This window comes from Austrofundulus limnaeus, unplaced genomic scaffold (genome assembly GCF_001266775.1).
Source record: "Austrofundulus limnaeus strain Quisiro unplaced genomic scaffold, Austrofundulus_limnaeus-1.0 Scaffold163, whole genome shotgun sequence".
NCBI lineage: Eukaryota > Metazoa > Chordata > Actinopteri > Cyprinodontiformes > Rivulidae > Austrofundulus > Austrofundulus limnaeus.
Window position 1 is genome coordinate 411272 of NW_013952565.1, and position 25649 is coordinate 436920.

At 40.4% G+C, this 25649-nt stretch overlaps 1 protein-coding gene across 3 annotated transcripts in view; it reads right to left on the reverse strand.

Annotated features, from left to right (window-relative positions):
• Positions 1–5807: 5807 nt before the first annotated feature.
• The window catches only part of kif26ba (kinesin family member 26Ba), a 122036-nt gene continuing 102194 nt past the window's right edge, over positions 5808–25649 (reverse strand). Inside the window, exons 13-29 of one of the 3 annotated variants that reach the window (XM_014017198.1) lie at positions 22935–23267; positions 22674–22838; positions 22154–22259; positions 21789–21990; positions 21585–21686; positions 21351–21478; positions 20801–20980; positions 19837–20132; positions 18532–19180; positions 17487–18421; positions 16387–16613; positions 16095–16229; positions 15777–15991; positions 7997–8265; positions 7196–7346; positions 6817–6980; positions 5808–6703 (exon numbers count right to left, since the gene is read on the reverse strand). In XM_014017198.1, the coding sequence (XP_013872652.1) occupies positions 6832–6980; positions 7196–7346; positions 7997–8265; positions 15777–15991; positions 16095–16229; positions 16387–16613; positions 17487–18421; positions 18532–19180; positions 19837–20132; positions 20801–20980; positions 21351–21478; positions 21585–21686; positions 21789–21990; positions 22154–22259; positions 22674–22838; positions 22935–23267 (4242 nt within the window). In that variant the 3' untranslated portion in view covers positions 5808–6703; positions 6817–6831. Of the gene's footprint in view, positions 6981–7195; positions 7347–7996; positions 8266–15776; positions 15992–16094; positions 16230–16386; positions 16614–17486; positions 18422–18531; positions 19181–19836; positions 20133–20800; positions 20981–21350; positions 21479–21584; positions 21687–21788; positions 21991–22153; positions 22260–22673; positions 22839–22934; positions 23268–25649 lie in introns of all 3 variants that reach the window. The other 2 variants (XM_014017199.1, XM_014017197.1) reach the window with 2 other exon arrangements.

Sequence of the window (25649 nt, forward strand, 5' to 3'; positions counted from 1 at the left end):
TGTGTGTGTGTGTGTGTGTGTGTGTGTGTGTGTGTGTGTGTGTGTGTGTGTTTGCTGGTTTAGTAAAGTCAGGTTTTCAAAACATCCATCATCCTGTGTGTATACCCATCACACACACTTCCCCTGCTAATCCCCGTTTGTTTGTGTGTCTGTGTGAGTGTGTGTGTGTTTCTCTGTGTGAGACTAGAGTGTGTCTGCGATTTAATTTTTTTTCCCACACACGTTCACGGACACTTCCCACGTTAATCTCAAAAATCAGCCTTTTGTAAACCGATGACAGCATTTCCTGTCCAGGGAAAATCCAAGTGTGTGAATGAGAATGTGTGTACTACTAGGGACCATTTTTGGCGTGTTTATGGGGACCTAAGCGTAGTCCCCATGGGGGCAAATGCCACTGATGGGTCAGGGGTTGTTAGGACTAGGGTGTGATTTGAGTTTAGGTTATATTTAGGGTCTGGTGTGTACCTGAGGTTAGGTTTAGGGGTCAGGGGTTAGGCTGTATTAATGGAAGTCAGTGCAAGGTCCCCATAAAGATAGCTGTTGACTGTATTTCTTTAGAAAATACAGACATGTTATTGAACGTTATAAAATCCCAAGGAGCTCCATAATCTTAATAATGATCCTGTTTTCATCTTTAGTCTGGTTTCCTCTGAACCAGATGAGACAATTAACCAAAGGACTTTGTGAAGGTGAAGAAAATCAGCGTCTCCTGTGACTAACTGAACTTAATTACACATTACTGAGCTTTTTTCATTTTTATTAAAATAAAAGCTGTCTGCTTTCGCAGAGATCTTTTTAAATCACATAATGGCCTCGATTTGTTGCTCAAGACAAACCAGGAAAATTAAAACAGAATAAAATGTAACATTTTAATTTCCAGAGGAGATCTGATGTTTTTGTTGAACTATTAGACGGACACAACAGCTTATTTCGTTCAGTATTCTTTTAGCTGTCATCTTATTCATTATTCATTGCTTTATAAATGAATAATAGTGAAGCTTTCCCAGGAGCCTCAGCTTCATTTTGTGATTATAGCACTTGCTGGAGGTTGGCCTGAGTGACTTAGCAGACAGAAATCATGGTGGAGGACAATGACTGCATGTTATTTGTTAAAATGGCTTGGAGGAGATTTCTTTTGCCTCTTTTTTATCAAATTAAATTTATTTCCAGAAATTCTACAAAGCCCCCAACTTTAATCATTTTTATATCTTATTTTCTCCACCACTCGTACAAAATCTAATAGTTTGCTGTTTTTCTTATTTTGTTTTTTCATAGTTTCCTACCTGTGTTGATGTTGTCTTCCTCTCCCTTTTGTTATTGGTGGGCATGGTTCTGCTAAACTGTTTCACGTCCCTTTAACCACTATTTCTAAATAATTTCTGCTGTGTTAATGTGATTATTTAATCAGAACTGATATGGACTCACAACAATGTCTGTCCATCAGTGAGGAATCACATTTTAAACTCTTTCAATACATTCCTTTATTTACAACCCTCCATTGTTTTCCATCAACACAACATGTCAGACCACACTGCACAAAGCAGAAACTCTGCAGAGGACTTTACAATGTTATAAATATGAAGGAAACTCAAACAGGATTGGAGTTATTGCATGGCAAATTCATTCATTTGTTCTGTTTTTTTTTTTTTCTAATTATGTATATTTGCCACAGTTTATAACTTTTTGGAGTCTTTATCTTGATTGTTTTACAAGCTGTACAACTCTCTTATTTATAGTTATGGCATCTGTTTTGGGTAAATGTGGTCTGACATTAAAACTTAAAGATGCTATGTGTCAGATTTTCAGATAGCACATTATAATTATTGAATGGTTTTTCCAAAACGTGTAACAGCACGTACTGTATATATATTTATTTTAAAGCTAAGGGTTTACATTATTGAATTTGACAGAGATGGTATTTGGGCACTAATTTGGTTTAAAAACACCACATGAACTCTTAAATTAGCTTTAAATAAAGACACCAAACTGTCCGATGGCTTGTAGTTATTGCTGGAATTATAAAGTGCTACCTCAGTAAATTTGGCAGTGATACATCAGAGATGAAACCTCCCACATAGCATCTTCACACTGGAAACAGGAACAGACTTTAAGCTCGGGCTGAAGTCTGAGTTTCCAACATCATCAGCTGCTAATTACACAAGGCTGTTGTTCATATGGATACAAACATTTCATTAAAAGTTTCTGCTGTTTCTTACGACATTTGTCTGGTTTCCACATCCAGTCAGGCTCACATCTATTTATATTTAAACATCGGGACTACTGTGTAGACTTCCAGCTTTAGTTCAGCTCTTCAAGAAAAACATGCTCATCGTTTATGTACACATGTTTGTGTTCTACATTCTGTTACACAGCCTGAAAAGTGCTTGTTGGGTTTGTAATTTAGACATAAAGCGTCTGTGTTTACATTCATACAGGCGTCTCTTAGTTGTAGACTTTGATGATACGTCGACAAACTCAGGAGAGTTTTTGACTTTGTTCCATCAGTGCTTCGTTATCAGTAATGCACACTATTGTGATTCGTTTCCCATCCAAGTCATCTCAACTTTGCCATGCTTCTCCTCTTGCATACTTTGTCCTAGAGCTGCCATTGTAATTTATATCTGTAAAGCCCCTGTGCCAAATGATGGCTATGCCTTTTGGTGCCTGTAAAACTTATAGTTTATGAAATATTAATGTTTAATGAATTATAATGGCAGTCAACGGAGCCTTGTATTGGTCCAATACTGCACCATGCTGTACTCAACTTGGTACTGCACCGTAGTTTAATATTTCAACTCAGTAGTTCAGTGTTTACAGTACTAATATGATTGTATTTTGATGTTTTACTATAATATTATCTTAATACTGCTCTGTTGTTGTAATATTATGCATTTTTGTGTCAATAATTGTATTGGCAATGTGGCCTCTTTCTGCACACATACAAACCAGCCCCTGCCACCACCTTCTGCCACAGCTCCATTGGTCTAATGGTCTATGTCATGGACTTTCATGTGGGAGATCAGGGTTCAAAACCCAGCTACAGCAACTTTAACAAAAAAATCTCTTCAAACTTCATATTGTCACACGATTACCTTAATTACAAACACCTGCTGACGTGACAGGCACAAGCTTGTATAGAAAACACATTTGAACTTGGTCAAAGTTCCTTCTGCAAGTCCAATGCTGCAGGCAAAGCCATGCTGCAATGACATGCTACATGGCAATGCACACTTGTTTTTACATCGTAAAAACCCATGTCTAGTTTTAGTTGTCTTTGGGAAACTGGCATCTTGTCATGAAACTGATCAATGAATCGACTAGATCTAAACTTGGTACAAGAAGTAAGTAAATGTGTGTTTGGGAAGTTATTCCTTTGTTGTGACAATGCTGCTTGGCAATAAATTTTATACTGATGGAAAGCCTGTTAATTTCTCTTTTAAATGAAGCCACATTTGTAAGGAACTTGCATTTGTGGGATGAGCAGTGGAGCTGAGTATGTGGGTTGTTAACTTGAAAAATTTGCCAAATCTCTGTCAAACAGCTTATTCTGCTGTTGCTACTGACTCTTGTTTGGAGCTTCTGGTACCCCCAGGTGCTACCAATCCAAATGCTCCTGAGGTTCCTGTTTGTTAAATGAATAAATGATTAAAATGCCAAATATGTCTTGTTTCTTCAAACTTAAATCAACCAGTCCTAACACCGAATGAGTCAAAGGCAAAATAAGCTGTTCATCAACTTTTTAAAATTTGGAACGCACACTCAGCTCTACCTCTCATCCCACAAATGCATGTTCCTTACAAATGTGGCACCATTTAAAAGGGAAACTACAGGCTTTATTATTTATAGATTTATTGCCATGAAGCATTGTTGCAACAAAAAATTATCTACCAAACACAATTTTCCTTTCTTGTGCTAAGATTCATTTAACCGGTGAAAATTCAAACACTGTAAAGTGAATAACTGTCTTTTCAAAGCAGTTTTTGGTAAATTGGCTGAGTTAAAGCTGAAAGTTTACAATTTCAACAGATCCTGCTTTATTCCGTTTCTGTCCCCTGTGGTGGTGAACAGCAGCAGAGCTATAAAAACTGTGCTCTCACACCGGTGGACCTGACTGGGATGAATCAGAGGGTAAACGTTTCAGGAGAGAAACCCTGAAAAGAAACAAGAGGAGCAAATAAAATCAACAAAAATAATAATAATAAAAATGAGCATGTGTGTGAACACAGGATTCTATATTTAAATATGACATGGGTTCAGCAAAATGTGTACAGTTATTGTTCTTAAATGCATAGTAACTTTTTTAAGGTAAAGATAAATAAGAAACTTAATGTGCAACAATAAATAAACTTTCATTCATGACCTGCATGTTGATCTGTAGATCACAGCAGGTTGTCAACAGGCTGCTCTACCTGCTGCTGTTAAAAAATAAAAAGAATTATGAATCCAGTCGTTTTCCAACAGTTTAAATTATTTTTAGTTTTTTTCAGCAGTAAAGTGATGCATAAACTCATGCGTAGACAGAAATAACAGCGTCAATTTTCTTTTTCCATTAGTCCAGTTAAATTAATTTACAACACTTTCCACAAATCATCCTGTTATTGTTGTATAATTTCCACCCTAAAGTCAGTTATTCCATTTTAGCGCTCAAAGATGATCAATAAGATCTCAGAGCGTTCTGCTTGCAGGGTGAAGCCAAACTGAGGAAAAGCTGGTTATTTTGCCAACGGCAGTGATGAAGACTTTGATGAAGAAGAAGCATATGAAGGGTACTCTTTTGTATTTTTGAGGGAAACAGACTCTGTCATATATTTATATTTGTACAAACATTTAGATCATAAACATCAAGCACCATAGATAGAAATATTAACAAATTGAAATGTTGCTATTCATCCAAAATAAATGGAACCAGGCAGAGATCTACACCTACAAAACCAGGAGTTTTTTCTCATTTCTCAGATTTTCTTCCATTTTGTATATGCAGTTATTAATAAATTGTATCTTTACAATCCTGGAAGGTTATCTTAGAACTTTTAGCCGACATCTGAAATAAAAATGAATCCTGATTTCAGTAATTAGCTCTCGTGATTCAGGATTTCAAAGACGTTACAGGTTAATATATATATGTGCATACTTTGAATTAGTTTCCTGCTCATAATTTAATTTGAAATGTCTCTTTACATTTATTTGAATGGGTTTTTTGTCCTGCATAGTCTCTTTATGGTCCCATTAGACTCAGTTAAAAAAAGGAAAAGATAAAAAAGACACATTTTGACAAATCATTCAGTTTCTTTTTAACGGAGCAGAACACACACAGGTAAAGTCTGTCAGTGGAGGGATGCTCTGAACAGATCAGCATCTTTTTTTAACTCTTTGTGACATTTCTTTGCTTTGTGAACATGAGGAAGTCATTGCACTGCAAAAAACTGTCCATCTTACCAAGTTTTATAATCTTATATCAGCCAAAAAGTCTTTTTGATCTTGTTTTGAGACTGACTTACTAAACAAGAACTGATTGTGTACGAATAATAATCTTGTTTTCAGAATGTGTAAGATTATTTGTCTTGTTAGTCTGAAAATTTGACTCAAATTAAGTCAAAAATTTCTGCCAATGGAGTAAGAAAATTTTACTTGGTAAGATTCTTGAAATAAGAAAAAAATTGAGTCAAATCAAGTATTTCAAGAATCTTACCAAGTAAAATTTTCTTACTCCATTGGCAGAAATTTTTGACTTAATTTGAGTCAAATTTTCAGACTAACGACAAATAATCTTACACATTTAGTTCCTGTTTAGTAAATCAGTCTCAAAACAAGATCAAAAAGACTTTATAGCTGGATATAAGATTTTAAAACTTGGTTAGGTGGACATTTTTTGCAGTGTGCATCTGGATCAGGAGACAAACTGCAGGGATGCACCGAATGGTAGAAATCCAGACTTTGTGTTTGTCAGAATCATTTAGGAGTAAACTTCATCACAAATTCACTTTATACTTCTTCCTGCTTTAACACAGATTCTGTGCATTTGTTTATTTTTGCATTTTGAACAAGTTGGTGTTTTCATCTTGCAGGTCTTTGTTTCAGATCTCCTACCAAAGACTGAAACATAGAATGTTGGCTCTCATTTTATCAAACACTAAACCATGAGAAAACATCACATTTTGGAAAAGGCGATAATGTAAAATGTTCCAAGGACGCCGACTTTGTGGTGTTTTACTATGCTAGCACCAGACATACTGCATGTACATTAAAAAAACAGAGCAAAGGAGAGTTGGTCTTGGTTTTTGTTATAAATGTTCACAAGGCACTTATCTAAATCATCTCCACCTGTTTTTCTTCTCGGTGAGTTAGTACAATAACTGCATCACTCTGAGGCGAGCACGCTGCTTTTTATGGTCAAAAGTGCTCTTTCAAAAAGTTACGTTTGTTCTTCCCCCATGTTTTGTAAATGTCCATTTTTGTCTTGTTTCTTCTGCGTCCATTCCTTAAAGTTCAGCTCAGTGTTTGAGGCATCTTTATTCGTTCACTGGTACCTTTTTTGTAATGTTCTCACAACCATCTTTCTGCCTTTTTGAGCCATATTTCATTTAAACATAATAGTTTTTATCTGTCTTGCATCTTTCTTTCTGTTTCACACCTGGAGGATTGTCATTGAGGGTCACTTTCTCCATGGGTCCTTTGTCTTCCTTATTTCCAATCACCCGACGTGCTGGGCAGCAATAGTTAAAAAGAGGTTTATTTTTACAATATGTTTAAATATTTGCTGCAAACGGTCTGAATATTTGCATCTTATTGACTCCAGCTGTGAGTCTTCCTCCTCACCATCACTTCATCCGTCTACCGATGTCTTGAGGAAACATCAAAGCAGGTAATCATCATCAGATGGGCTTTGCAGAAGTTGACTCTGGTCTCCAGTTTGTCTGTCACGCTCTCCAGAGCTTCTAAATACTCCACAGAGTCCACATCGTAGGGCTGCTGCAGCTCAACTGAATGCAGACGGAAAAGAAGAGCACATATGTTAAAACTGTGCTGCATGTAGTTTATGTATTTTATGGTTCATAATTAACACAAACAATTAATTAGGTCGGTACATTTGTTTTCAAGAAGCCATTGCCTCAAACTCATTCTTTAACCATTGGCTGTCTTTCATTTTATCTTCTTCTCTCACACCTCCACACGCTCCCCGACGTGCTTCACTTACACTCAGTGGTCCATTTGTGTGGCTCCAGCATCAAGTGCTGTTTGGTTTGCTCCAGCTCCTTCTTCAGACACTGGTACTTGGCTCGGACTTCACTGATTCGCTGCTGGCGGTGCTCCAGCAGCCGGAGCTTGGCGCTGATGCACACCACCTCCTGACAGATGCACAGAAAGGGATTTGATTTACCTTTTATATTTGCGGAGGAATGAATTTATGAGGCGTTTATGTGGCTCTTGTTCAGCAGCAGCCTGTTTAACAGTCGCACACATGCACCCCAACCTGTGGTTCTCAGTGGGACCACAGGCAGGTTTTTTGGGACGCGGGGCTGCTTCATCGGAGCAGCTGGAGGTTAAGTGGCTTTCTTGAAGCCACTGCAGGAAAAATCTATACTTCCTGCTTTGTTCTCTTTCCTTCATTCCAAAGCTCGCAAAGCTTTCTCCCTTAAACACACAAAGGTTTAATGATGGAAACCCAAAGAAACCACCACACATTCATTTGTCATGATTATCTGAATGTACTTTGTAGTACAAAATCCTGATGATAGCTTGTAATTATCTGTAAACTAAAGCCAAAAAGTAGAAGGAAAGAGGATTTATTGTTCTGACAGAATCTGTGAAAATCATTCATATTGTATTTATTTATTGTTGTCTCTCATTTTCATCAACTTCCTCCTCTGATTTTCTATCAGCAGAACATATATCTTTTCACAGCATCCCTCAGCTATTATTCATCTGACCGATTTTAGAGGCGTGCTGTGTGATAGGCCTCCTGCTCTTTGCACTGACCTCCTCCTCTTCCTCTTACCTTGCCTCCTCCCTTGTCCCTCCTCTTCTGCAGTCGCTCGACATCGTCTATCTCGTACACTTTGATCTCAAATGTTTCTGTTGCTGTGGCCGCCCCGCGGTGGTTGGAGGACGCGGGGGGTCCCAGTGGGCCATCTACCCAGCATGCTCCTGGACTCGAGGAGGACGAGGAAGATGACGTGATGGCCTGTTTAGAAGAGCGCTGAGAAGGTGATGAAGAGGAGGAGGAGTCCAAGGTCAAAGCTGGGATGAGACGTCGACGCTGGAGACCTGAAAATGAGTTTTTCACACAAAGGTTTTCAATTTCACAAAAATAAATTGGTGCAATGAAGCTTTATTTATCGAGTTTCACTCCCTGAGTGATGCCTAAAATGAATTCAGACAAAGATGTGTCTGTTCAAGTTGTGTTAACAGTCATTTAAACATTAATTATGACTGGGCCGGTCTGTAACTCTGCAGCAGCTCTGTCAAGCTTTGACCAAAGCTAACATGAGATTGAACTTATTGGCTTTTTTATTTACAAGAAGCAAACATCTTGTTTACATCAATGGTACCCAACCTGGGGGGCACAGGAGGGCAAATAACCTAGTCTTCTCAGAGGTTGTGGAAAATATCAATTTACTGTTTGTAAAAATCACCAAAACAAGTCAATTTAAAGAAATTAAACTCTGCATAATTCATTTTTCCCAAATAAAAGTTTATAACTTTTCACTTTATCCTTTAGTTATTTTGAAAGATAAAGGTTGAATGTGTCTTTGGGAGAACTGGGGAGTAGTGAGGGATTGTGGGGAGGGGGCTGGCTTGGAAAGGGGGACTTTGCGGAAAATAAATTGGGAACCACTGGATTAGATCATGCTAGTAGCCTGATAGCCACTTCAATAATCCAACTTCCAGCCTTAGCGTATGGTCTTTCTCTCAAATCAGGATTTTTTGATGTACCTTTAAGACTAGATTAGATAAGTAAGTAAGTAAGTAAAGTTTTTTTTATATAGCGCCTTTCACAGAAATAAATTCACAAGGTGCTGTACATTCAGGGGAGGGGGCAGTTTAGACAGGTCATGCAGCAAACACAGTTGTGCTACCTTTAGACAAACAGAAAACCAGAAAAACTAAAAAAAAAAAACACACACACATGGGAAAATGAGGAAAAAAGCAAAAACATCATATCAACACTGTGACACACTATGATGTTTATGAAAAAACCTCTGCATAGAACAAGATTATTAGCCAGAGGAGTAAGTGAGTTTTAAAGGGGCCTGAAGAATCCAGTCCCCAAGGCCAGCGCAGCCAAAGTTCAGAATATTGATGGTCAATTGTTCATTCTGTGTGGCCTCAGCTTCCTCAGGAATCAGATCATACAGAGGGGGGAAGGGAGAAGGGAGCCATGTCGACATATTCCAACCAGGAAGGATTTTGCCAACAGATCCAAGGCAGTTGCCGGGGAGATCCAGATTCTCTTATCAGTTGTTTGGGAACAGAAGTGAAGAAATTTTGTAACTGATTAATTGAATATTAGATTCAGTTTTGTATTTTATACTTTCTGATCATTACAGCTTTAAGGCCATAACAGAATAAGAGTTTTTTTTTTGTGTGTGTTATCATGTGTTCTTTCTCTTAGCCTAAACAAAACTGAGTGACGTTCTGACATCTGATGTAAAAGGTAACACCTCTGGGGTGTAACCAGGAAGGGATGAACATTATAAGCTGAATTCATTATTATAGTAGAAAGAAGTTGTSAGTGTTTTGCAGAGTGTCTGCTCAGAGCAGAACTCCCGTGTTTGTTTTGATTTGGCTCAAGGTTGTACGCTGAGGCCTGTGCTGCTGAGAGCTGAATGAACCTGATTGAAGTCAGAAGATCAAAAATAAAGTTTCAACAAGAAATCCAGCTGAATCCTGTTTATTCGGACATACCATTTTGAACAACACATATTTTCCAACAATTCGGTGACCCCGACGTGATGGATGATCTTGAATAAGCAGGGAACATTGGATTTTATTTTTGGCTGTTGTTGAAGAACCTGAGAATATTTTTGAAACATCATCTGCTGAGAGTGAGTACAGAAAAGCTTCAAGATGCCTCCTTWCTTTTCCAAAGAGGATTTCTGCCAGCTTCTCCAAAAGGTGACGTGTTGGAGCTCAAGATTTATCGTTTGGAAGAGATGAATGCTTTGGAGGACTCAACATGTGTTAAAATGGGTGAGAAGGCTGAGAGGAGAGATCAACATGGAGAGGAGATGGAAGCTGCTTCTGAGGGTGAAGCTGTATGGAACTCTCTTTGTGCCAGACCAAAAAATCTCTCAGGAAGGATTCAGCTCTTAGATCACAATGAATGGCCAGAATTACAGAGAAATGCTTTTTCTCCACCAGCAAGGAGAAGAAAACGACAGGCTGTAATCAAAACACCTGATAACGGCCAGAGAAATAAAGCAGTGTTTCTTCAAACAGATTCACACCACTGGAAGAAACTGGTGAGTCTGAACAAAGTTCATCTGCTGACCTCAGAGAGGGACCTGAGATCAGATCCAGCTCAAAGACAAAGCAAGTCCAAAAAGAGACTTTCAAGAATCAAGAAATGCTGATCATCACAGATAAAATGGTGAATGAGATCAGAGGCTTCTGGAACAAGAAAAAAGTCAAAGTTCTGAGTTTTGCTGATAAAGTATCTGACCTCACAGAGAAGATTCTGGAAATCTCAGCAAATATCCAACTCTGAAGAAGTTCATCATTCATACAGGAAGTGATGAAGTTCCGAATCGACAGTCAGAAATCCTGAAGAAGGATTTTATTCTGCTGCTGAATGCAGTTAAAAATCTCAACATGGATGTGTTCCTCAGTGGGCCTGTTCCCACAGCCAGAGGAGGGGCTGAGAGGTTCAGCAGACTGTTGGCTCTTAATGGTTTTTTGGAAAAGCTCTGTGCTGACCACTCTGTGAGATACAGTATGTGGACATCTTTGATCTCTTCTGGGAGAGAAAACATCTGTTCAAGTCTGATGGAATGACTTTGAACCGACATTGATCGGAGCTGTTAGACATGAAGTATTTCCTGAACCAAGTTCCGGCTGGAAACAAACGACAGGAACCAGAACCACAGAGAGGGGAGTTACTTCAAGCTGCTGAACTGGAAGAACATCTGGATTCATCAACATCACAAACAGAGGAACCAGAAAATGGATTTCCCCAACCTACAACTGAAGAAAAACTGACCACTTCTTCTCCATCTGAGGAACCCAAACCATCAACTGAGAATGAGAATGTAAAACCTACATCCAAGAAAAAAGTATACAGGATCGGAGGCCGCTTTGAAGACCCTGTGAAACGAGAACAGGAGCGTTCAGATTATYGCACAAAGCTACAGAACCTTTGGATGAGGAATAAAAATAAATGGACAGAGAAGAAGAAACAAGAGTGGAAAGAGAGCATTATGAGTCTTATCCCTGATGATGAATATTTTTATGTCTGGGAGGATTGAAAATTGAATTTCTGGAGTTGGGAAATGTTTAGAAATATCCTGATGTGACAACAGATGTTATAACTTCTCTTTATAAAGTTTTCATAAAATTTCTTTTAGTTTTGACATATTTTATATATGTCAAGAGAGGGATTGAAGAAATTTTGTAACTGATTCATTGAATATTAGATTCAGTTTTGTATTTTATACTTTCTGATCATTACAGCTTTAAGGCCATAACAGAATAAGAGTTGGTGTGTGTTATCATGTGTTCTTTCTCTTAGCCTAAACAAAACTGAGTGACGTTCTGACATCTGATGTAAAAGGTAACACCTCTGGGGTGTAACCAGGAAGGGATGAACATTATAAGCTGAATTCATTGTTATAGTAGAAAGAAGTTGTCAGTGTTTTGCAGAGTGTCTGCTCAGAGCAGAACTCCTGTGTTTGTTTTGATTTGGCTCAAGGTTGTTCGCTGAGGCCTGTGCTGCTGAGTGCTGTTCTGTGAACCTGATTGAAGTCAGAAGATCAAAAATAAAGTTTCAACAAGAAATCCAGCTGAATCCTGTTCATTCGGACATAACATTTTGAACAACGCATATTTTTCCAACAGAACAGGCAGACAACAACAATTTTCCCTCTGCCTTAATGTCTGTTGGTACTCTCAAGGTGGCGAATCCAATCAAGCAAAATGGTGTGGACAGATCCGATCCATCAGCTTTCTCCAAGATGAATTCCATCTGGCCAGCAAAGTCCAGGGACCACAGCCGGCCAGCGGCCCTCAGTAGAACCGCTTGCAGACTGAGTCCAGCTCGCTCATGGCAAAATGTCCGAGTGCTGAAAGAATACAGCCGTCCATCCAGTTGGACAGTCCACCCTGGGAGACCACCCAGCCAAACTGTAGAATCCAGTGATCTGAGTCCAAATGTATATCCAGAACAGAGGAGAACAGAGGACCCACCTTTGACATGTCCTCCCATGGAAGAAGAAAAATAAACTTTGTTCCAAAAATTTTATTGAGAGACCAGCTAACCAAGTCCATAAAAATAAAGATATCCATAATTTCTGGTTTCAGATGAAAAATGTAGAGAAGGCTCCAAGCAGCAAAGCAGGGACAGATAAGGCAGGGCAGGAGAGAAGGGAGAAGCGTTTTACTCCTTCGAGAGCGGGAAAAAAAACTATAAGAAAATAACACGCCTGCATAATTACTGTATGTATAAATAGTCTTTTCTTTTGTCCTAAACAATACTTGAAGATAAGAGAACTATAATAATATATACAGTATTATATATATACAGTAATATATATTTTTAGTTTTGTTATGTCACCACCACCGGCTGGAAAAGCCCCCCTTCAACAAACTCGAGGTTTTGTGGTTCCGGACACATTTTATTAGTGAACCAATGGGCAAAATTTCAGCTTTTAATCGACTGCAAAGGTTGCAGAACCCTAGACTCGTGCTTCATATAGCACCTACTGTACGTACACACAACCCTCATAACCTGCTGCAGATTGTATCCATTTTGTCATTTTATGTCAGGCAGTCAAGGCAGCTTAATAATAAATAAATAAAAAACAAATATACAATATGTTCAGTACAATTTACCACCCTAAACTGCTGACAGAAATAATGATTGTAGTTAGTTTTGTCCTAAAATGGGTGTCGGTCTATATCAAATACAAAAGAAAAATAAAAACAGTTTAGGAATCTAAAACTAGAGCATAGTGTCTGAAGGTAAAAACTCAACAAGGAGATAAATAATTCAATAAAATATATCATTTTGAAAATCAAACAGTTGTGCTCTCCAGAAGCTGGGAGAAATAACTACACTGTGTAATAGATGTTAAAATGTGATTTTGAAATAAAAAATGACGCTTGCAGCAGATCAGTCTGCAATCTGCACTGTAGGTTAAACACTGGATGAACACACACACTGATAAGGCAAGCTCACACACACACACACACACACACACACACACACACACACACACACACACACACACACGCTCCATACAAACTGCCAGCACTGTCGACAAGAATGAGCCTTATCAAAGGAACGGACAGATAAAAGTGTGAGAATAAATGGAAAGTGGTGATTTTAATAAGGCTGCGGCTGTCTTTGGGGCTCGGTGCGGCACAAAAAGGTCAAGCAGAGACATTTTTTACTTCATCAGGACACAGAACAGGACTGGACAGAGAAAGACCAAGAGTCTGCAGAGAGGAGATAGAGTCTGAGAAACATGGAAAAAGAAAATCACAGAATCCAATCAAGTGAATCACATCAAATGGAAACGAGGCACGAAGAGGGACTCAGCTGGAGATGTAATTAACAACATGGTAGGATATTGCTTTTTAACTGTTTTAAGGATCTTAAATCAGAGCTAACTCCATCACCACCCCTTGTGTCGTACTGTGAAAGCTTGAAAGTGTCTCTTGGATTCACAGAATCTGCTGTAGATGAAGCAAACGGAACAAATGCTGATTTTATGCTAAATGAAGGAAAGGTTCCAGCTTATTTATTTAGACTGACAGTCTAATTCCTGCAGAAATCAATAATCAGACACACAGAAAGCAGAGCTGCTTTTCCCATCTGAATATATGCACATATCCATATCCGTGCTTAACTAGTAGAAAGTCATTTGGCAGGTACATTAGGAGGCTCTTTGTGTTGGATCTGCTGAATATATATTCATTACAGTGTACAACGGCACATTCACTTTCACCATTTCACAGATGGATGGTTAAGGTCACCTTTCTGGCACATCTTGCAGCCACAGCTTTCTTCACTTAGTGCCTGTCGGTTCACGTTTTTCTCATCAGGCTTTAAACCGATGGATCTTTCTCACAGAGGCTCATCTTTGTTCAGTTATCCTTTACCCTTTTTCAGGTGAGCCGGTTTGCCAAAACTGACTGAAAATTAACAGAAACTGGAAATAAAAGAACTTTAAATTACCATTTTTTTGGTGGTGGGGATTTAGCACGCTGATTTTCTTCTTAAATGTATTTTTTCTTAATTGAGCTTGTATGCAGTACTTATGAGTAGACAATATCCTCCCTGCAGTAGACAGTGGTCTAAGTCAGTGTTTCCCAAAGTTGGGGTCGGGACCCAAAGTGGGGTCCTGAAACATCAAGGTGGGGTCCTAAAAAGATTTTCTGAATTAATTACATTTTTGCCTTAGTTGTTACAAAGGAATTGGGTTAGTATATTTAAATTGGATAAATGCAGTATAAAAATATTGTTACTATGCCCATGTTTTGTTGACCTGATACAAATGTTTATCATCTAAAAATAGTTGGGGCCACAGGTCTCTACTACTGTTATTTTGTGGGTCAAAAGCTGAAAAGTTTGGGAACCACTGCACTTTGGTTCCCAAAGTTGGGCTTGGGACCCAATTATGGGTCATGAAGCACCTTGGATAATCTCCAGAAATCAATTTAAAGGGTAATAAAATAATTGCTGATGTAATATTTTCCCTATAGTTATTACAAAAATGCAAAAATAAGTACAAATAAGTATTTATATTTGTGTACAAGCTGTTTAGATTGTCAAAAAGCCTGTGTTTTTAGGGTTATTAACAAAGTTTGTGTACTCAGACCAGTAATATTTGGGGTTACAAGGTTTTGCCATGAATATTTTGTGGGTCAGAAGATAAAAAGTTTGGGAACCACTGGTCTAAGTCAGCGTAGGTTACAGGTTCAGGGAGAAATTCTTCTATACGTCAAGCAAAGTTTCTTTCAACAACCCTTAGTGGCTGAAATGAATGCTCTATAGCAGGAGTTCTCAAACTTTTCTGTTTTTGGCCCAAAAAACAACAGCAGCAGAGACGTGCCTCCGATTATTTTGAGTTGATAAACATAGTAACAATATTCATTATGCTACTTTTATCCATTTTAAGTATACTAACGCCACTCTTTTGTAACAACTAAAGCAAAAATAAATAAATAAATAAATAAATAAATAAATAAATAAATAAATAAATAAATAAATAAATCATAATTAATTTTAAATGTAATTCATTCTGAAAATCCTTTCAACACCCCACCTTGATGTTTTAGGACTGACAGTGCTGTCACAATCCCAACTTAATGTACATTTTGCTGAGATTTACTGATATTTTAATTATTTAAATCCACCACAGTTCTCTGTTGAGTTAGTCTCCTGCTGCCACAGGGTGGATCTGAGGTCATGAATTTAATTTAGTAGTTTCTGTTCAGTTATAGATCTACTGAATAAGAGAAATACAAATGTGCTTCATTACAAAGAACAGAAGGCTGACACACTGAGGATTTGTTTTCTCACTTATGATGATAAAATATGATGAAATGTCGTTGACCTGTGCTGCTCCTGCTCTTCTTGCTGCTCTTGGAGCTCCGTCGGGAGGAGGTGGTGGCTGAACTGTGCTCGCTGAGGGAGTCTTGAGCCGAGGAGGTGCTTCCAGTATTCTCGCTGCTGTCTCGCAGCATGCTCTCGTAGCCGCTGCTGCCTCCACTGTGGTAAAACAAGGCTGTTTTGCCCATGGCTGGGGGCAGCTCACCGCTCAGCACGCTGCTGTTTGGGGTCAAAGCAAAATCACTGGTAAATGGGGGGAATCAAAACAATATATTTTTAAAAGAGATCAAACAGTTTTGGAAGCTCTCTTGTTGTCCTGTACCTGTTGTCACTTGCGTGGCCACTGCTGCAGCGGTGTGGTTTTCTTGGGGCTGTGATCTTGCTGTAGGGAGAAGGCAGCGTTTGAACCACGGCTACCTTCTCTTCTCCTGCACCATCTCCTCCTGCTCCTCCCCCACTGAGAACCACAAATAAGAAAAGTACATACCTTAAACTGTTATTGATATTTGGTTGATCAAACTTTGTATTTTTGATGTGTTAGGAAACATTTCTGTCAGTCTTTCTGATTAAAGTACCCTCGTAGATGGGAGGTAAATACAACAGAAGTTACAAACCTCGTCCCTCCAGTTTCCTTCGTCTCTGTTCGATCTGTGCCGCCACCCTGGACATGATTCCTAGACCGAGATCCTGCACTACCCTGAAGCAGCTCTGAGATTCTGCTGTTGACAGCCCGCAGAGGCAGTTTGGCTGTGAGGCTTCCCCCTCGACTGCGGCTCAGAGACTGGGTAGACCATGATCCAGGGGCCGGTCCCTGCTGCTGCAGTGGACCCTGGGCTGAATTCTGTGGTTGAGGAAACAAGTGGTGCAGATGGCATTTAGGTATTGATTTTAAAAAGGACTCTCTGATGTGGTTTTGTCTTAAAGGGATCCACGATTAGTTGTAACATTAAATTTTATTTGATAAACATTTATTTTAACTGTAAAATAAAGACTGTAAAAATACTGTAGGCTGTTTAGTTTTGTAATTTTTTTTAAAATATATTTTATCACGGACGGAGCCATTTTATTTACACGCAAAGCATTCTGGGGTAAATGATGACGTGGATAGGTCCTCGGTGCGAGGCTGCTAGCGAGCTATATCCACCCTGAAGGTTAATCTTGGACAATATCTGACGATTGGCTCTTTTAAATGAAACCAGAGCAGAGCTGCTTCATGGAAGAAGAACCTCAGCTTAGCCTGTTAGCCTTTGTGCTAGCACTGACGCTATATTGCCTTACATGTATTAGCTCAGCGCTAGCACGACTAACAAGCTAAACTGTTGTCCTCCATCTATATTTTCAGTTCCAGGCTGAGTCATTTCTACCTTCTCCTCTCTGTCAACGCTCTGGTTTCATTTAAAAGAGTCGATCATCAGATATTGTCCAAGATTAACCTTCAGGGTGGACATAGCTCGTTAGCCTCGCACCAATGACCTAGTTGATATCATCATTTACCCAGAATGCTTTGCGTGTAAATAAAATGGCCCCGTCCGTGTTAAAATATTTTTTAAACTTTTAGTTTAAAAATGATAAAAACTAAACATCCTACAGTATTTTTTACAGTCTTTATTTTACAGTTAAAATAAATGTTTATCATATAAAGTCTAATGTTACAACTAATCGGGGATCCCTTTAAAGGGTGTGTTCCCATACGGTAACAGATTTCGCCTCTTACCTTTCCGTTAGGTGGAAGGCTGGAGCTGCGGCTGGTAGTCTGGTTTAAAGACTTGGTGGAGAAGCTCAGGGTCTTGGTGCTGGAAGCAGAAAGGCTCCTGGCTTTAGGACTGCTGGTCATTAACAACTTACTGACAGCTGAGATCTTTGACTGGCTGCTGGTTTTGGCAGGTGACTGCGGTGCGCTGCTTGGACCAGAACTTCCACTAAAACTAGGGCTGCTGGGGTTTCCCGTAGGAGAGGACACTGATCCAGCACGAGTGAGGCTACGTCCAGAGCGAGGCAATGTGGTGTCCCCTCTCATCCCTCCTCTAAGGCTCTCGCCTCTTTCCAGAGAGAAGCAGTCGTAGTGATGAGAGCCACCATGTGAGCTGTGGGCCCGGCCCAGAGAGTTTGTTCTGTTGGCCAGTTGTTCCAGCTTGGCGCTGAAAAGCCTGCTGCTGTCTATGCTAGAGCCACGCTGTCTGGCGATTCCTGCATAGACACACCCAGATGTCCCTGCGTTATCTGCTGGGCTGCCCACCGATGAGACTCCATGGCTGAGTTGGTGGAGGGGGCTGGCTGCCCTGTTCCGCTGGTCAAGGCTAGACTTTCTCACCGGCGGTAAAGGTGGGATTCCCCCCTTCTTGTGGGAGAAAAAGCCTTGTTTCGCACTTGATCCCAGGCGGTCGAGGGTGGCACGCGGACTGCAGGGAGTTGAAGTGGTGACGCCAAGATTGCGGTACTCCAGTCCACTGTCTAAACCATCGTGGTGGTTGAGGCGGTGCCACCCACGGGGAAGGCTGCCCGTGTGGTGGATCTCTGGGTTGTAGAGACCAGTCAGATATTCACCTTGGGCAACAACAGTGACCATTTCACAACCATCCACCACTCTCTTAAAGGAGTCTGGAGACGACACCACCTCCCCTCCTGAACCTGAACTGCTATGATCCCCACCTGGTGATGAAGAATCAAGAGAAAAAAAGATATGAAGAAATACATATTTTTATTATTTTTTCTACATATTTTAATTATTTTTCTTTAAATCCATGTCTCATGTTTCTTACCATCTGTGCAGAAACACTGCTGGTCTTCATTCCCACCAACAACTTTCTCTCCCAAGCTGTTCTTTAAAGTTTGTACCTCCCTTATTTCTGGCTTCACTTCACATACAAGGTCTCTGGACCTTCCCTCTTCCATTTCACGCTTCAACCAGGGGTCTTCAAAGCTCATCTCACTGGAAATGGAGGCTAAAATGGCTGAATTGGATTTGATAGGTTCTTTCATAAACTGTGCTTTTGTGGGTGAGGAGAGGATCGTAGGCTCCTGTATAATCATAGGTTTGACAGTCGCACACGGGTAAACGCTTTTGGTGCTCCTGAAAGGAGAGAGGGTTTGAATGTTTGTTTTAGCCATCGAAGGAGGCAGCTTTCTGAACTTGTCTTTGTTTGGCGTGCTTTTGTCGGACGTGTTCTCCGACAGAACCAGCTCTCCATCCAGACTCCCTCTTCTTGTGTTTGCCTTGCCAAAACCTACAGCTTCAAGACTCATCTCAGGATCAGCCAGAGCCTCTCCTTGCTGACTCTGAGACTGGCTGAAACTGTGAAGAGACTGATCGGCCTCACTAAGATCACTCATCCAGGAGGAAACAGTGGAACCAGAGTTAGACATCCCTGTGGCTAAAGGTTCACCAACCCGTAGCTTGGCCATTGCCACCTGCAACAGAAAGCCTTACAGTCAGATATGTAGAAATTTAACAGATTACAATATATGATTTGGTTAGTATTAAATGTGTTAATCTTAAAGGCACAGTGTGTAGGATTTGTTGTTTTCAGCGACATCTAATGGTTGAGTGGTTGAATCATCCTCCCTGGTCCTCCCCCCACCCCCACCCCCTGCTTCCAAACGCAAAGGAGTTGCTACGGTGTCTCTCAGGTGTCAAAAACCTTTGATAATTCCAACCGCGATGTCTACCAGCAGCTTCAGGGCTAGTGATGTTTCAAGTGGTAAGATTATGAGCTTTAATAAGTAAAATTATCCCAACTACAATGACAGACAACAAATATTACATTTATAGTATTACAAATAAAACCGTTTTTGACGCCGCCGCAGTTTGTCCTTCATGAGCCTTTGTAGACAAGATGGCGGCTGCCTGTAGTGGTGACCCGCAACCATGGAGATATAAACAGCTTTTTATAGGGTAAAAATAATAAAACAAGGTCTTTGTCTGCAATGATTAGAGACATGTTTTTTTATTGTCATTAGTGATTATCTCAATTTCGGCTAAAAGAATTGATAAAATCCTACACACTGTGCCTTTAAGTAGCTAATTAAAGTTTACTTGTAAATAAAAGCTAAATTGTGGCACTAACCTCTGCCATGGCCACCACCTCTTTAACCCCAGAGGCTGTAGCAAGACCTGGAGGCACGTGATAGTTTTCTCCTTCTGTAGTACCGACGATGCTGATGAGTTGAGAGTCTGAAGCGAGCGCAGCTTCAGAGCCGCAGTCACTGTTGAAGCTAACAATACTCGCTGGACGACAGGCCAAGCCGTGCGCTTTAATAAGAACCGTAACAATGTCCTCCTCCCCTCCAGGGACCACAGTGTACACCAGTTCATCTTGCCCAAGCAAGAGAGGTCCTCCTGCTCCAACAGACACTGCTGGTCCTAAAGGTGGAAGGGTGAGAAAAAGAGTTACTATTATACTTAAAAGGTAGATATGGCTGATATTTGTGACCCATCATATCAAAATGAGGATTACGTCAAATTTGGTCAAAATGACCTAATCACATTTTCAGATTCCTGGCTTTAAAAGCTACATTTTGATACCTGGGTCATTCTGATATCGTAAGTGAATCCAGATATATGATTTAATTTGTCTTGTTGGTTACAATAATACAATAATACTTGATCTGAATCCTAATTTTATGTAATTTTGTTGAGAATTTGTTGATGTCATTATAAAGAGGAAACTTCAAATAGTATTTGAATACTGAGATTTTCCAGCTGGAAAGAAACAAAAATCTTTCTAGCTCACTGGGAAAATCTCAAATTTTAAGGTGTTTTTGCTCAAAATCAGGTTTTTTGCTGCTACTGCTCAAAAATGTGCTTCATAATTTTGTTTTATTGTTATATTTCAGACAGTTCATTCAATTGATACATTGATACAGCATTTATTCATTATGTTTTGACAAAATGCAATTTTTGCAAACCTTTTAATCAAAACATTGTATTTGCCTATTTTTCCATATACTTAATTTTTAGACGTAATCCTCATTTCGATGTGATAGGTCACATTTGTTTTATTTTAGGGACGGAGTGTGAATCTGAATCACCATCCTTGTGTGTGTCCAAAGGTATTGGTGGAACGTCATCATCGCATAGGGTCTCCGCTGAGCCCAGGCTGGCAGAGAGAGAAGGAGCTGCCTCCTGGACCTGTGGACTCATGCCTGCAGGAGATGTCCTGGACAGCAGCGACTCAGTGGAGGATCGCCCGCTGTCTGCAGCCAAACTGTCTGGAGAGTCAAAGACACATGTTTGGAATTTTACTGCTTTTTTTTCCTTCCAAGTTTAAAAGACATGCAACTGCAAGAAAATGGCTTTAGGGTACATTGTTGGTTTCAAACATCTTTTTATTATATTTAAATCTGCCACACATATTTCCAGAAAAGCTTCTGTGTGTGTGAGGCCAGTGTTTGCCAAACCGTTGTTTCATTTCTCATTTAGATGTGTCAGATATCCCTGTATAATATGGTGTAGAATATTACTAAATGGGTTTAATGTTTGCGCTTTGTAGAAACAGATAAACGTATCATAACCAGCATCATAAAGAAGATATTGGTGTTTTATTACTAATGTAAAGGGTACATTGGAAACCATGCTTACTGTCTGAAGTCAGAGCATCTGTAGCCTGGCTGTCCTGAGCCAGAGTGTGTGAGGACTGAGGAGGCGTGGCCGGCATCACACCCTTCTGAGTGTACACCTTACTCCTCTGAGATGGAGACGACGGAGGCCTGAGAAGGAAAACAAGATTTTTTTTCTTCTACTGAAACAAAACATTGTGAAGCAGTTGAAATTATTGTCTGCTGTGTTGTATTTATATATTTATGTGTGCTTCACCTGTACTCAGAGGTTTTAGTCAGGCTTGCAATGCCGAGGCGAGGAGATCCCAGAGGGCGCCCCTTTCCCTCGGTGTTACCAACTGCACTCAGATTCTCATGGCTGCAGAGGAAGCAGTTTACGTAAACGATTACCCCCGAGGCTGATTGCAACATCTGAATGCCAAAGCGTTGATGCTAAACAGAGAACAGCACCTGTCCTCACCTGTCATGTAAGCTTTTGGCTCTGTTCAGCGGGTTAGAGGTGATGCTGCTGCTTCCTGTCACACTCCTGGAGCTGGTAACTACGGGGCATCCAGCTACCTGAGCCAGGCTGTGAATTATTGTCTGGGCCAGCTCTGCCTCCTCCACCACCTCCTTGATCTCCTGCAGCTGCTGGTCATTGCTCCTCTTCCTGGACGCTGCTGCTGAGAAGAGAAATGTCACTACTTGAAGAAACCAGGGGCAGGACAAGTTTAAATAAAAGTTAATTCGTGGTGTTTCTCCTAATAAAAATAAGTGGAAAATTTGCTGTAAGATATACTGTATGTAACCTTAATATTAAGCATTAGAAATAAATGAAACAGTTACCTATTTTGGCTTCTGTGTCTAGCACAGCTGCAGATGATGAAGGACACGACTCTTTTCTGGCACTTTGTTTGCTCGCTGGAACCTCTTCAAAAGGAAACTTTGAAACCTGCAGAAAGGGACAAAGGAACTGTGAGAAAAACTGAATTTGCAATTTCCACAAGGCAATAATTGGAAGAGTTGGATCTGATTATCATCTAAAGGAAAGCTGTGTTGCTTTTATTTAAAAAAGTGAGAACTACAGTTGTGATGGATGAACATGAAACACAAAGAACTGTATCTCATCTTAAAAGGGAAAGAAAATTGTTGCCACAAACCAAACCAGACCACAAGACAAAAATTACAGACATATAAGGAAAATGTTAAACAGATGAAAAATACATTTTTAATCCTCATTTCAACAAATAATGTCCATCTTGTCAAAAGCAAACCTTCAAAACAGCAAGCAGCTCTAGATGACCTATTCTGTTGTTTTTCTTTTGCGTTAAAACAACAAAGAACATGGATATAAAGTGCCAGTCACCTCCTCGCTGCCATCAATGCAGTCCAGTCTCTCCTGCAGCTCAGCAAACGTGTTGCACTTCAGGCATTCAGCTCCTTCCTCTGGGACGGGTGCCAACGGCTGACCGAGCAGTGACTGAGAGGGCTGCGACAGAGGCTGGGAGGCGCCGTCAGACTGCTCCTCTGTCTGAGACCAAACAGGATGGAGGACAAATCACTGAAATATAAGTAATTATTGCTTATTTATTATCAAAACTCCAATCTTCTTATTTATTCAAATGACCTTGTTCTGCACTCTGGTTCCTTGACTCGGTGTTTGCTGCTGCTCTGACGTTTTTCTTTGCAGCAAAGCTGGAATGATGGGAACAAACTCTGGAGGTCCCTCGTTGTCGGTCAGCTCTCTGTCCGACACAGCGGCCCCGTTTGGACCCACATAGATCACGGTGTCACATGACTGCTCGCTGCTGGAGTATTCATCAGGGTCGCTGGACAGTCTGAGCAGCGGCAGTTCAGAGTCGGTGTCGCCACGATGATGGAAGGGGCGCAGGTGGGTCGGACGACGCATACGACCCTCCTCGCAGGAGCTTTCTCCTCCAGAGGAGCTGGATGTGTATTGCTGAAAGAAGAAAGTGATGAGAGTCACAGCAGAGATTTTTATTTTTAAATCAAGTTCTGTCCCTTGTTTCAGATAACAAAAAAAATTAAGATAATTTAAATCTTTCAGTTTAATATGTTTATTAAGTACCATGCGTCAACCTCAAGGCCCACAGTCCAACTGTGGCCAACCACAGCATTTTATGTGATCTGTGAGAGCTTCAACAATGTATTAATATCTTCGTTTGCTGTTTTAAAGAAGGCATTGACCATAAACTTTCCAACAATAACCTTTATGAGGAGTTTCAATCTGGTTTTCTCCCCCACCACAGCACCGAAACCGCCCTAGTAAAAATCACCAATGATCTTCTCCTTGCTGCTGACTCTGGTCTCCTGTCCACACTCTAAAAATGAAATGTTGGATTTACTTAACCATGTTATGTTACCTGGTTCCACTTAACTGAGTTGAGTAAATTCAAAGCAACATACTCATGTTCTTTGGCCAAAAAACTGGTATATTGCTTTGAATTTACTCAACTCAGTTAAGTGGAACCAGGTAACATAACATGGTTAAGTAAATCCAACATTTCATTTTTTTACAGTGCATCCTCATCCTCCTTGACCTAAGTGCTGCTTTTGATACGATCTCTCATTCTATTCTACTCAACAGACTAACATCCATTGGCATCTCAAGTACTGTGTTTGACAGGTTCAAATCTTATCTTTCTGACTGCACTCAATTCATCCAGATTAAATCCTTCTGCTCTGAGTCATCCCCCATCTCCACTGGCGTGCCCCAAGGCTCTATCCTTGGACCCCTTCTCTTCATTACTTCCTTCCTTCCTCTTGGTTACATTTTCCGCAAATTTGGTATCCGTTTCCATTGTTATGCCGATGACACACAGCTCTACCTGTCAACCAAGCCAAACTCCACAGACCCTCCCTCCATCCTCTCTGTCTCAATGAACTCAATCACTGGTTTTCAGACAATTTCCTTCAACTGAATAGTGATAAAACAGAAATCATTCTTGTCGGCACTAAAAATTCAATCTCAAAATCTAATAATCTCCTCATCCCTATCAACAACTCTCTGCTAACCCCCTCCCCTCAGGTCAAGAGTCTTGGGCCCTTTCCCAATCGGTGGCTACACACTCGCCCTATGTCCTACTCACTCAGTTTGAGCGTTCCCGCGGAGGGTTGGCCATATTAAGTTCCATCTGAAACCAATTAGGTACGAGGGCGAGTGGCTTATTAAGCCCTCCACAGCGAGTCTACATTCGATGCAGACTTGATCAGCAGGTGCAGCACCAAATAGTGGTCGACATGGAGGACGGGAAATATAAATACAAGTTCCACATATGTTTTGTACACATATTTACTAAGTAAACACCTCACCGACAAATGTAATTTCACATAAATCATGTTTAATTCAATTAAAACTTTATTAAAGACACAGAACCATGGTCCACATTTAAAAAAGAAGAAAGGAAACGTTTAAAAAAATTAAGAAAAATAAATAATTTAAAAAATGTTAAAAGTGCACTTATTTTGACAAGTTATCACACTGTGTTTGTTACAAATACAGTCATATCTGAAAACTCTCTAAAATGTGGGGCTAATTAAATATTTTCTTTGGTCTATTTAAAAAAGCGTTTGTTCTTCAGCATTCAGCCGCTGCCAGAGGTTGGACTGTTACCATGGTGACAACAGCTTCCTGTTCCGGTGGTGTGAGGAGAGCTCGTCTCAAAAGCAGAGGGTATATACAGCACCATCAAGGGGACTAAGTTCAACTACGAGGGTGCTTCACAGCGAGTGTAGATTGTAGGGAGTAGGGGGAGTGTATAGCCACTGATTGGGAAAGGGCCTTGGTGTCATCCTTGACATCACTCTCTCCTTCAATGCACACATCAATAATGTTGCTCGGTCTGCATACTTCCACCTCAGAAATATCAACCATCTCCGTCCTTCTCTCACACCCCGCACCACAGCCATCCTTGTTCACAGTCTTGTGACCTCACAGATCGATTACTGCAACTCTCTTCTCTTTGGCCTCCCCAACAAATCCCTCCATAAGCTTCAGATGGTCCAGAACTCGGCTGCACGTGTCTTCACCCAAACCTCCTCCCATAACCACATCACTCCAGTCCTGCAGCAGCTCCACTGGCTCCTGGTCAAATCACGGATCGTTTTCAAAATTCTTCTTCTCACGTTCAAAGCAATCCACCATCTTGCCCCTTCTCACATATTCGACCTCGTACACATCTCCATCCCCTCCCGCTCTCTCAGATCCTCTTCTTCCCTAAACCTCCAAGTACCCACTGCCCGCCTCTCCACCATGGGGAGCAGGGCCTTCACCTGCTCTGCACCTTTGCTCTGGAACTCTACCACCTGACCTAAGAAACAC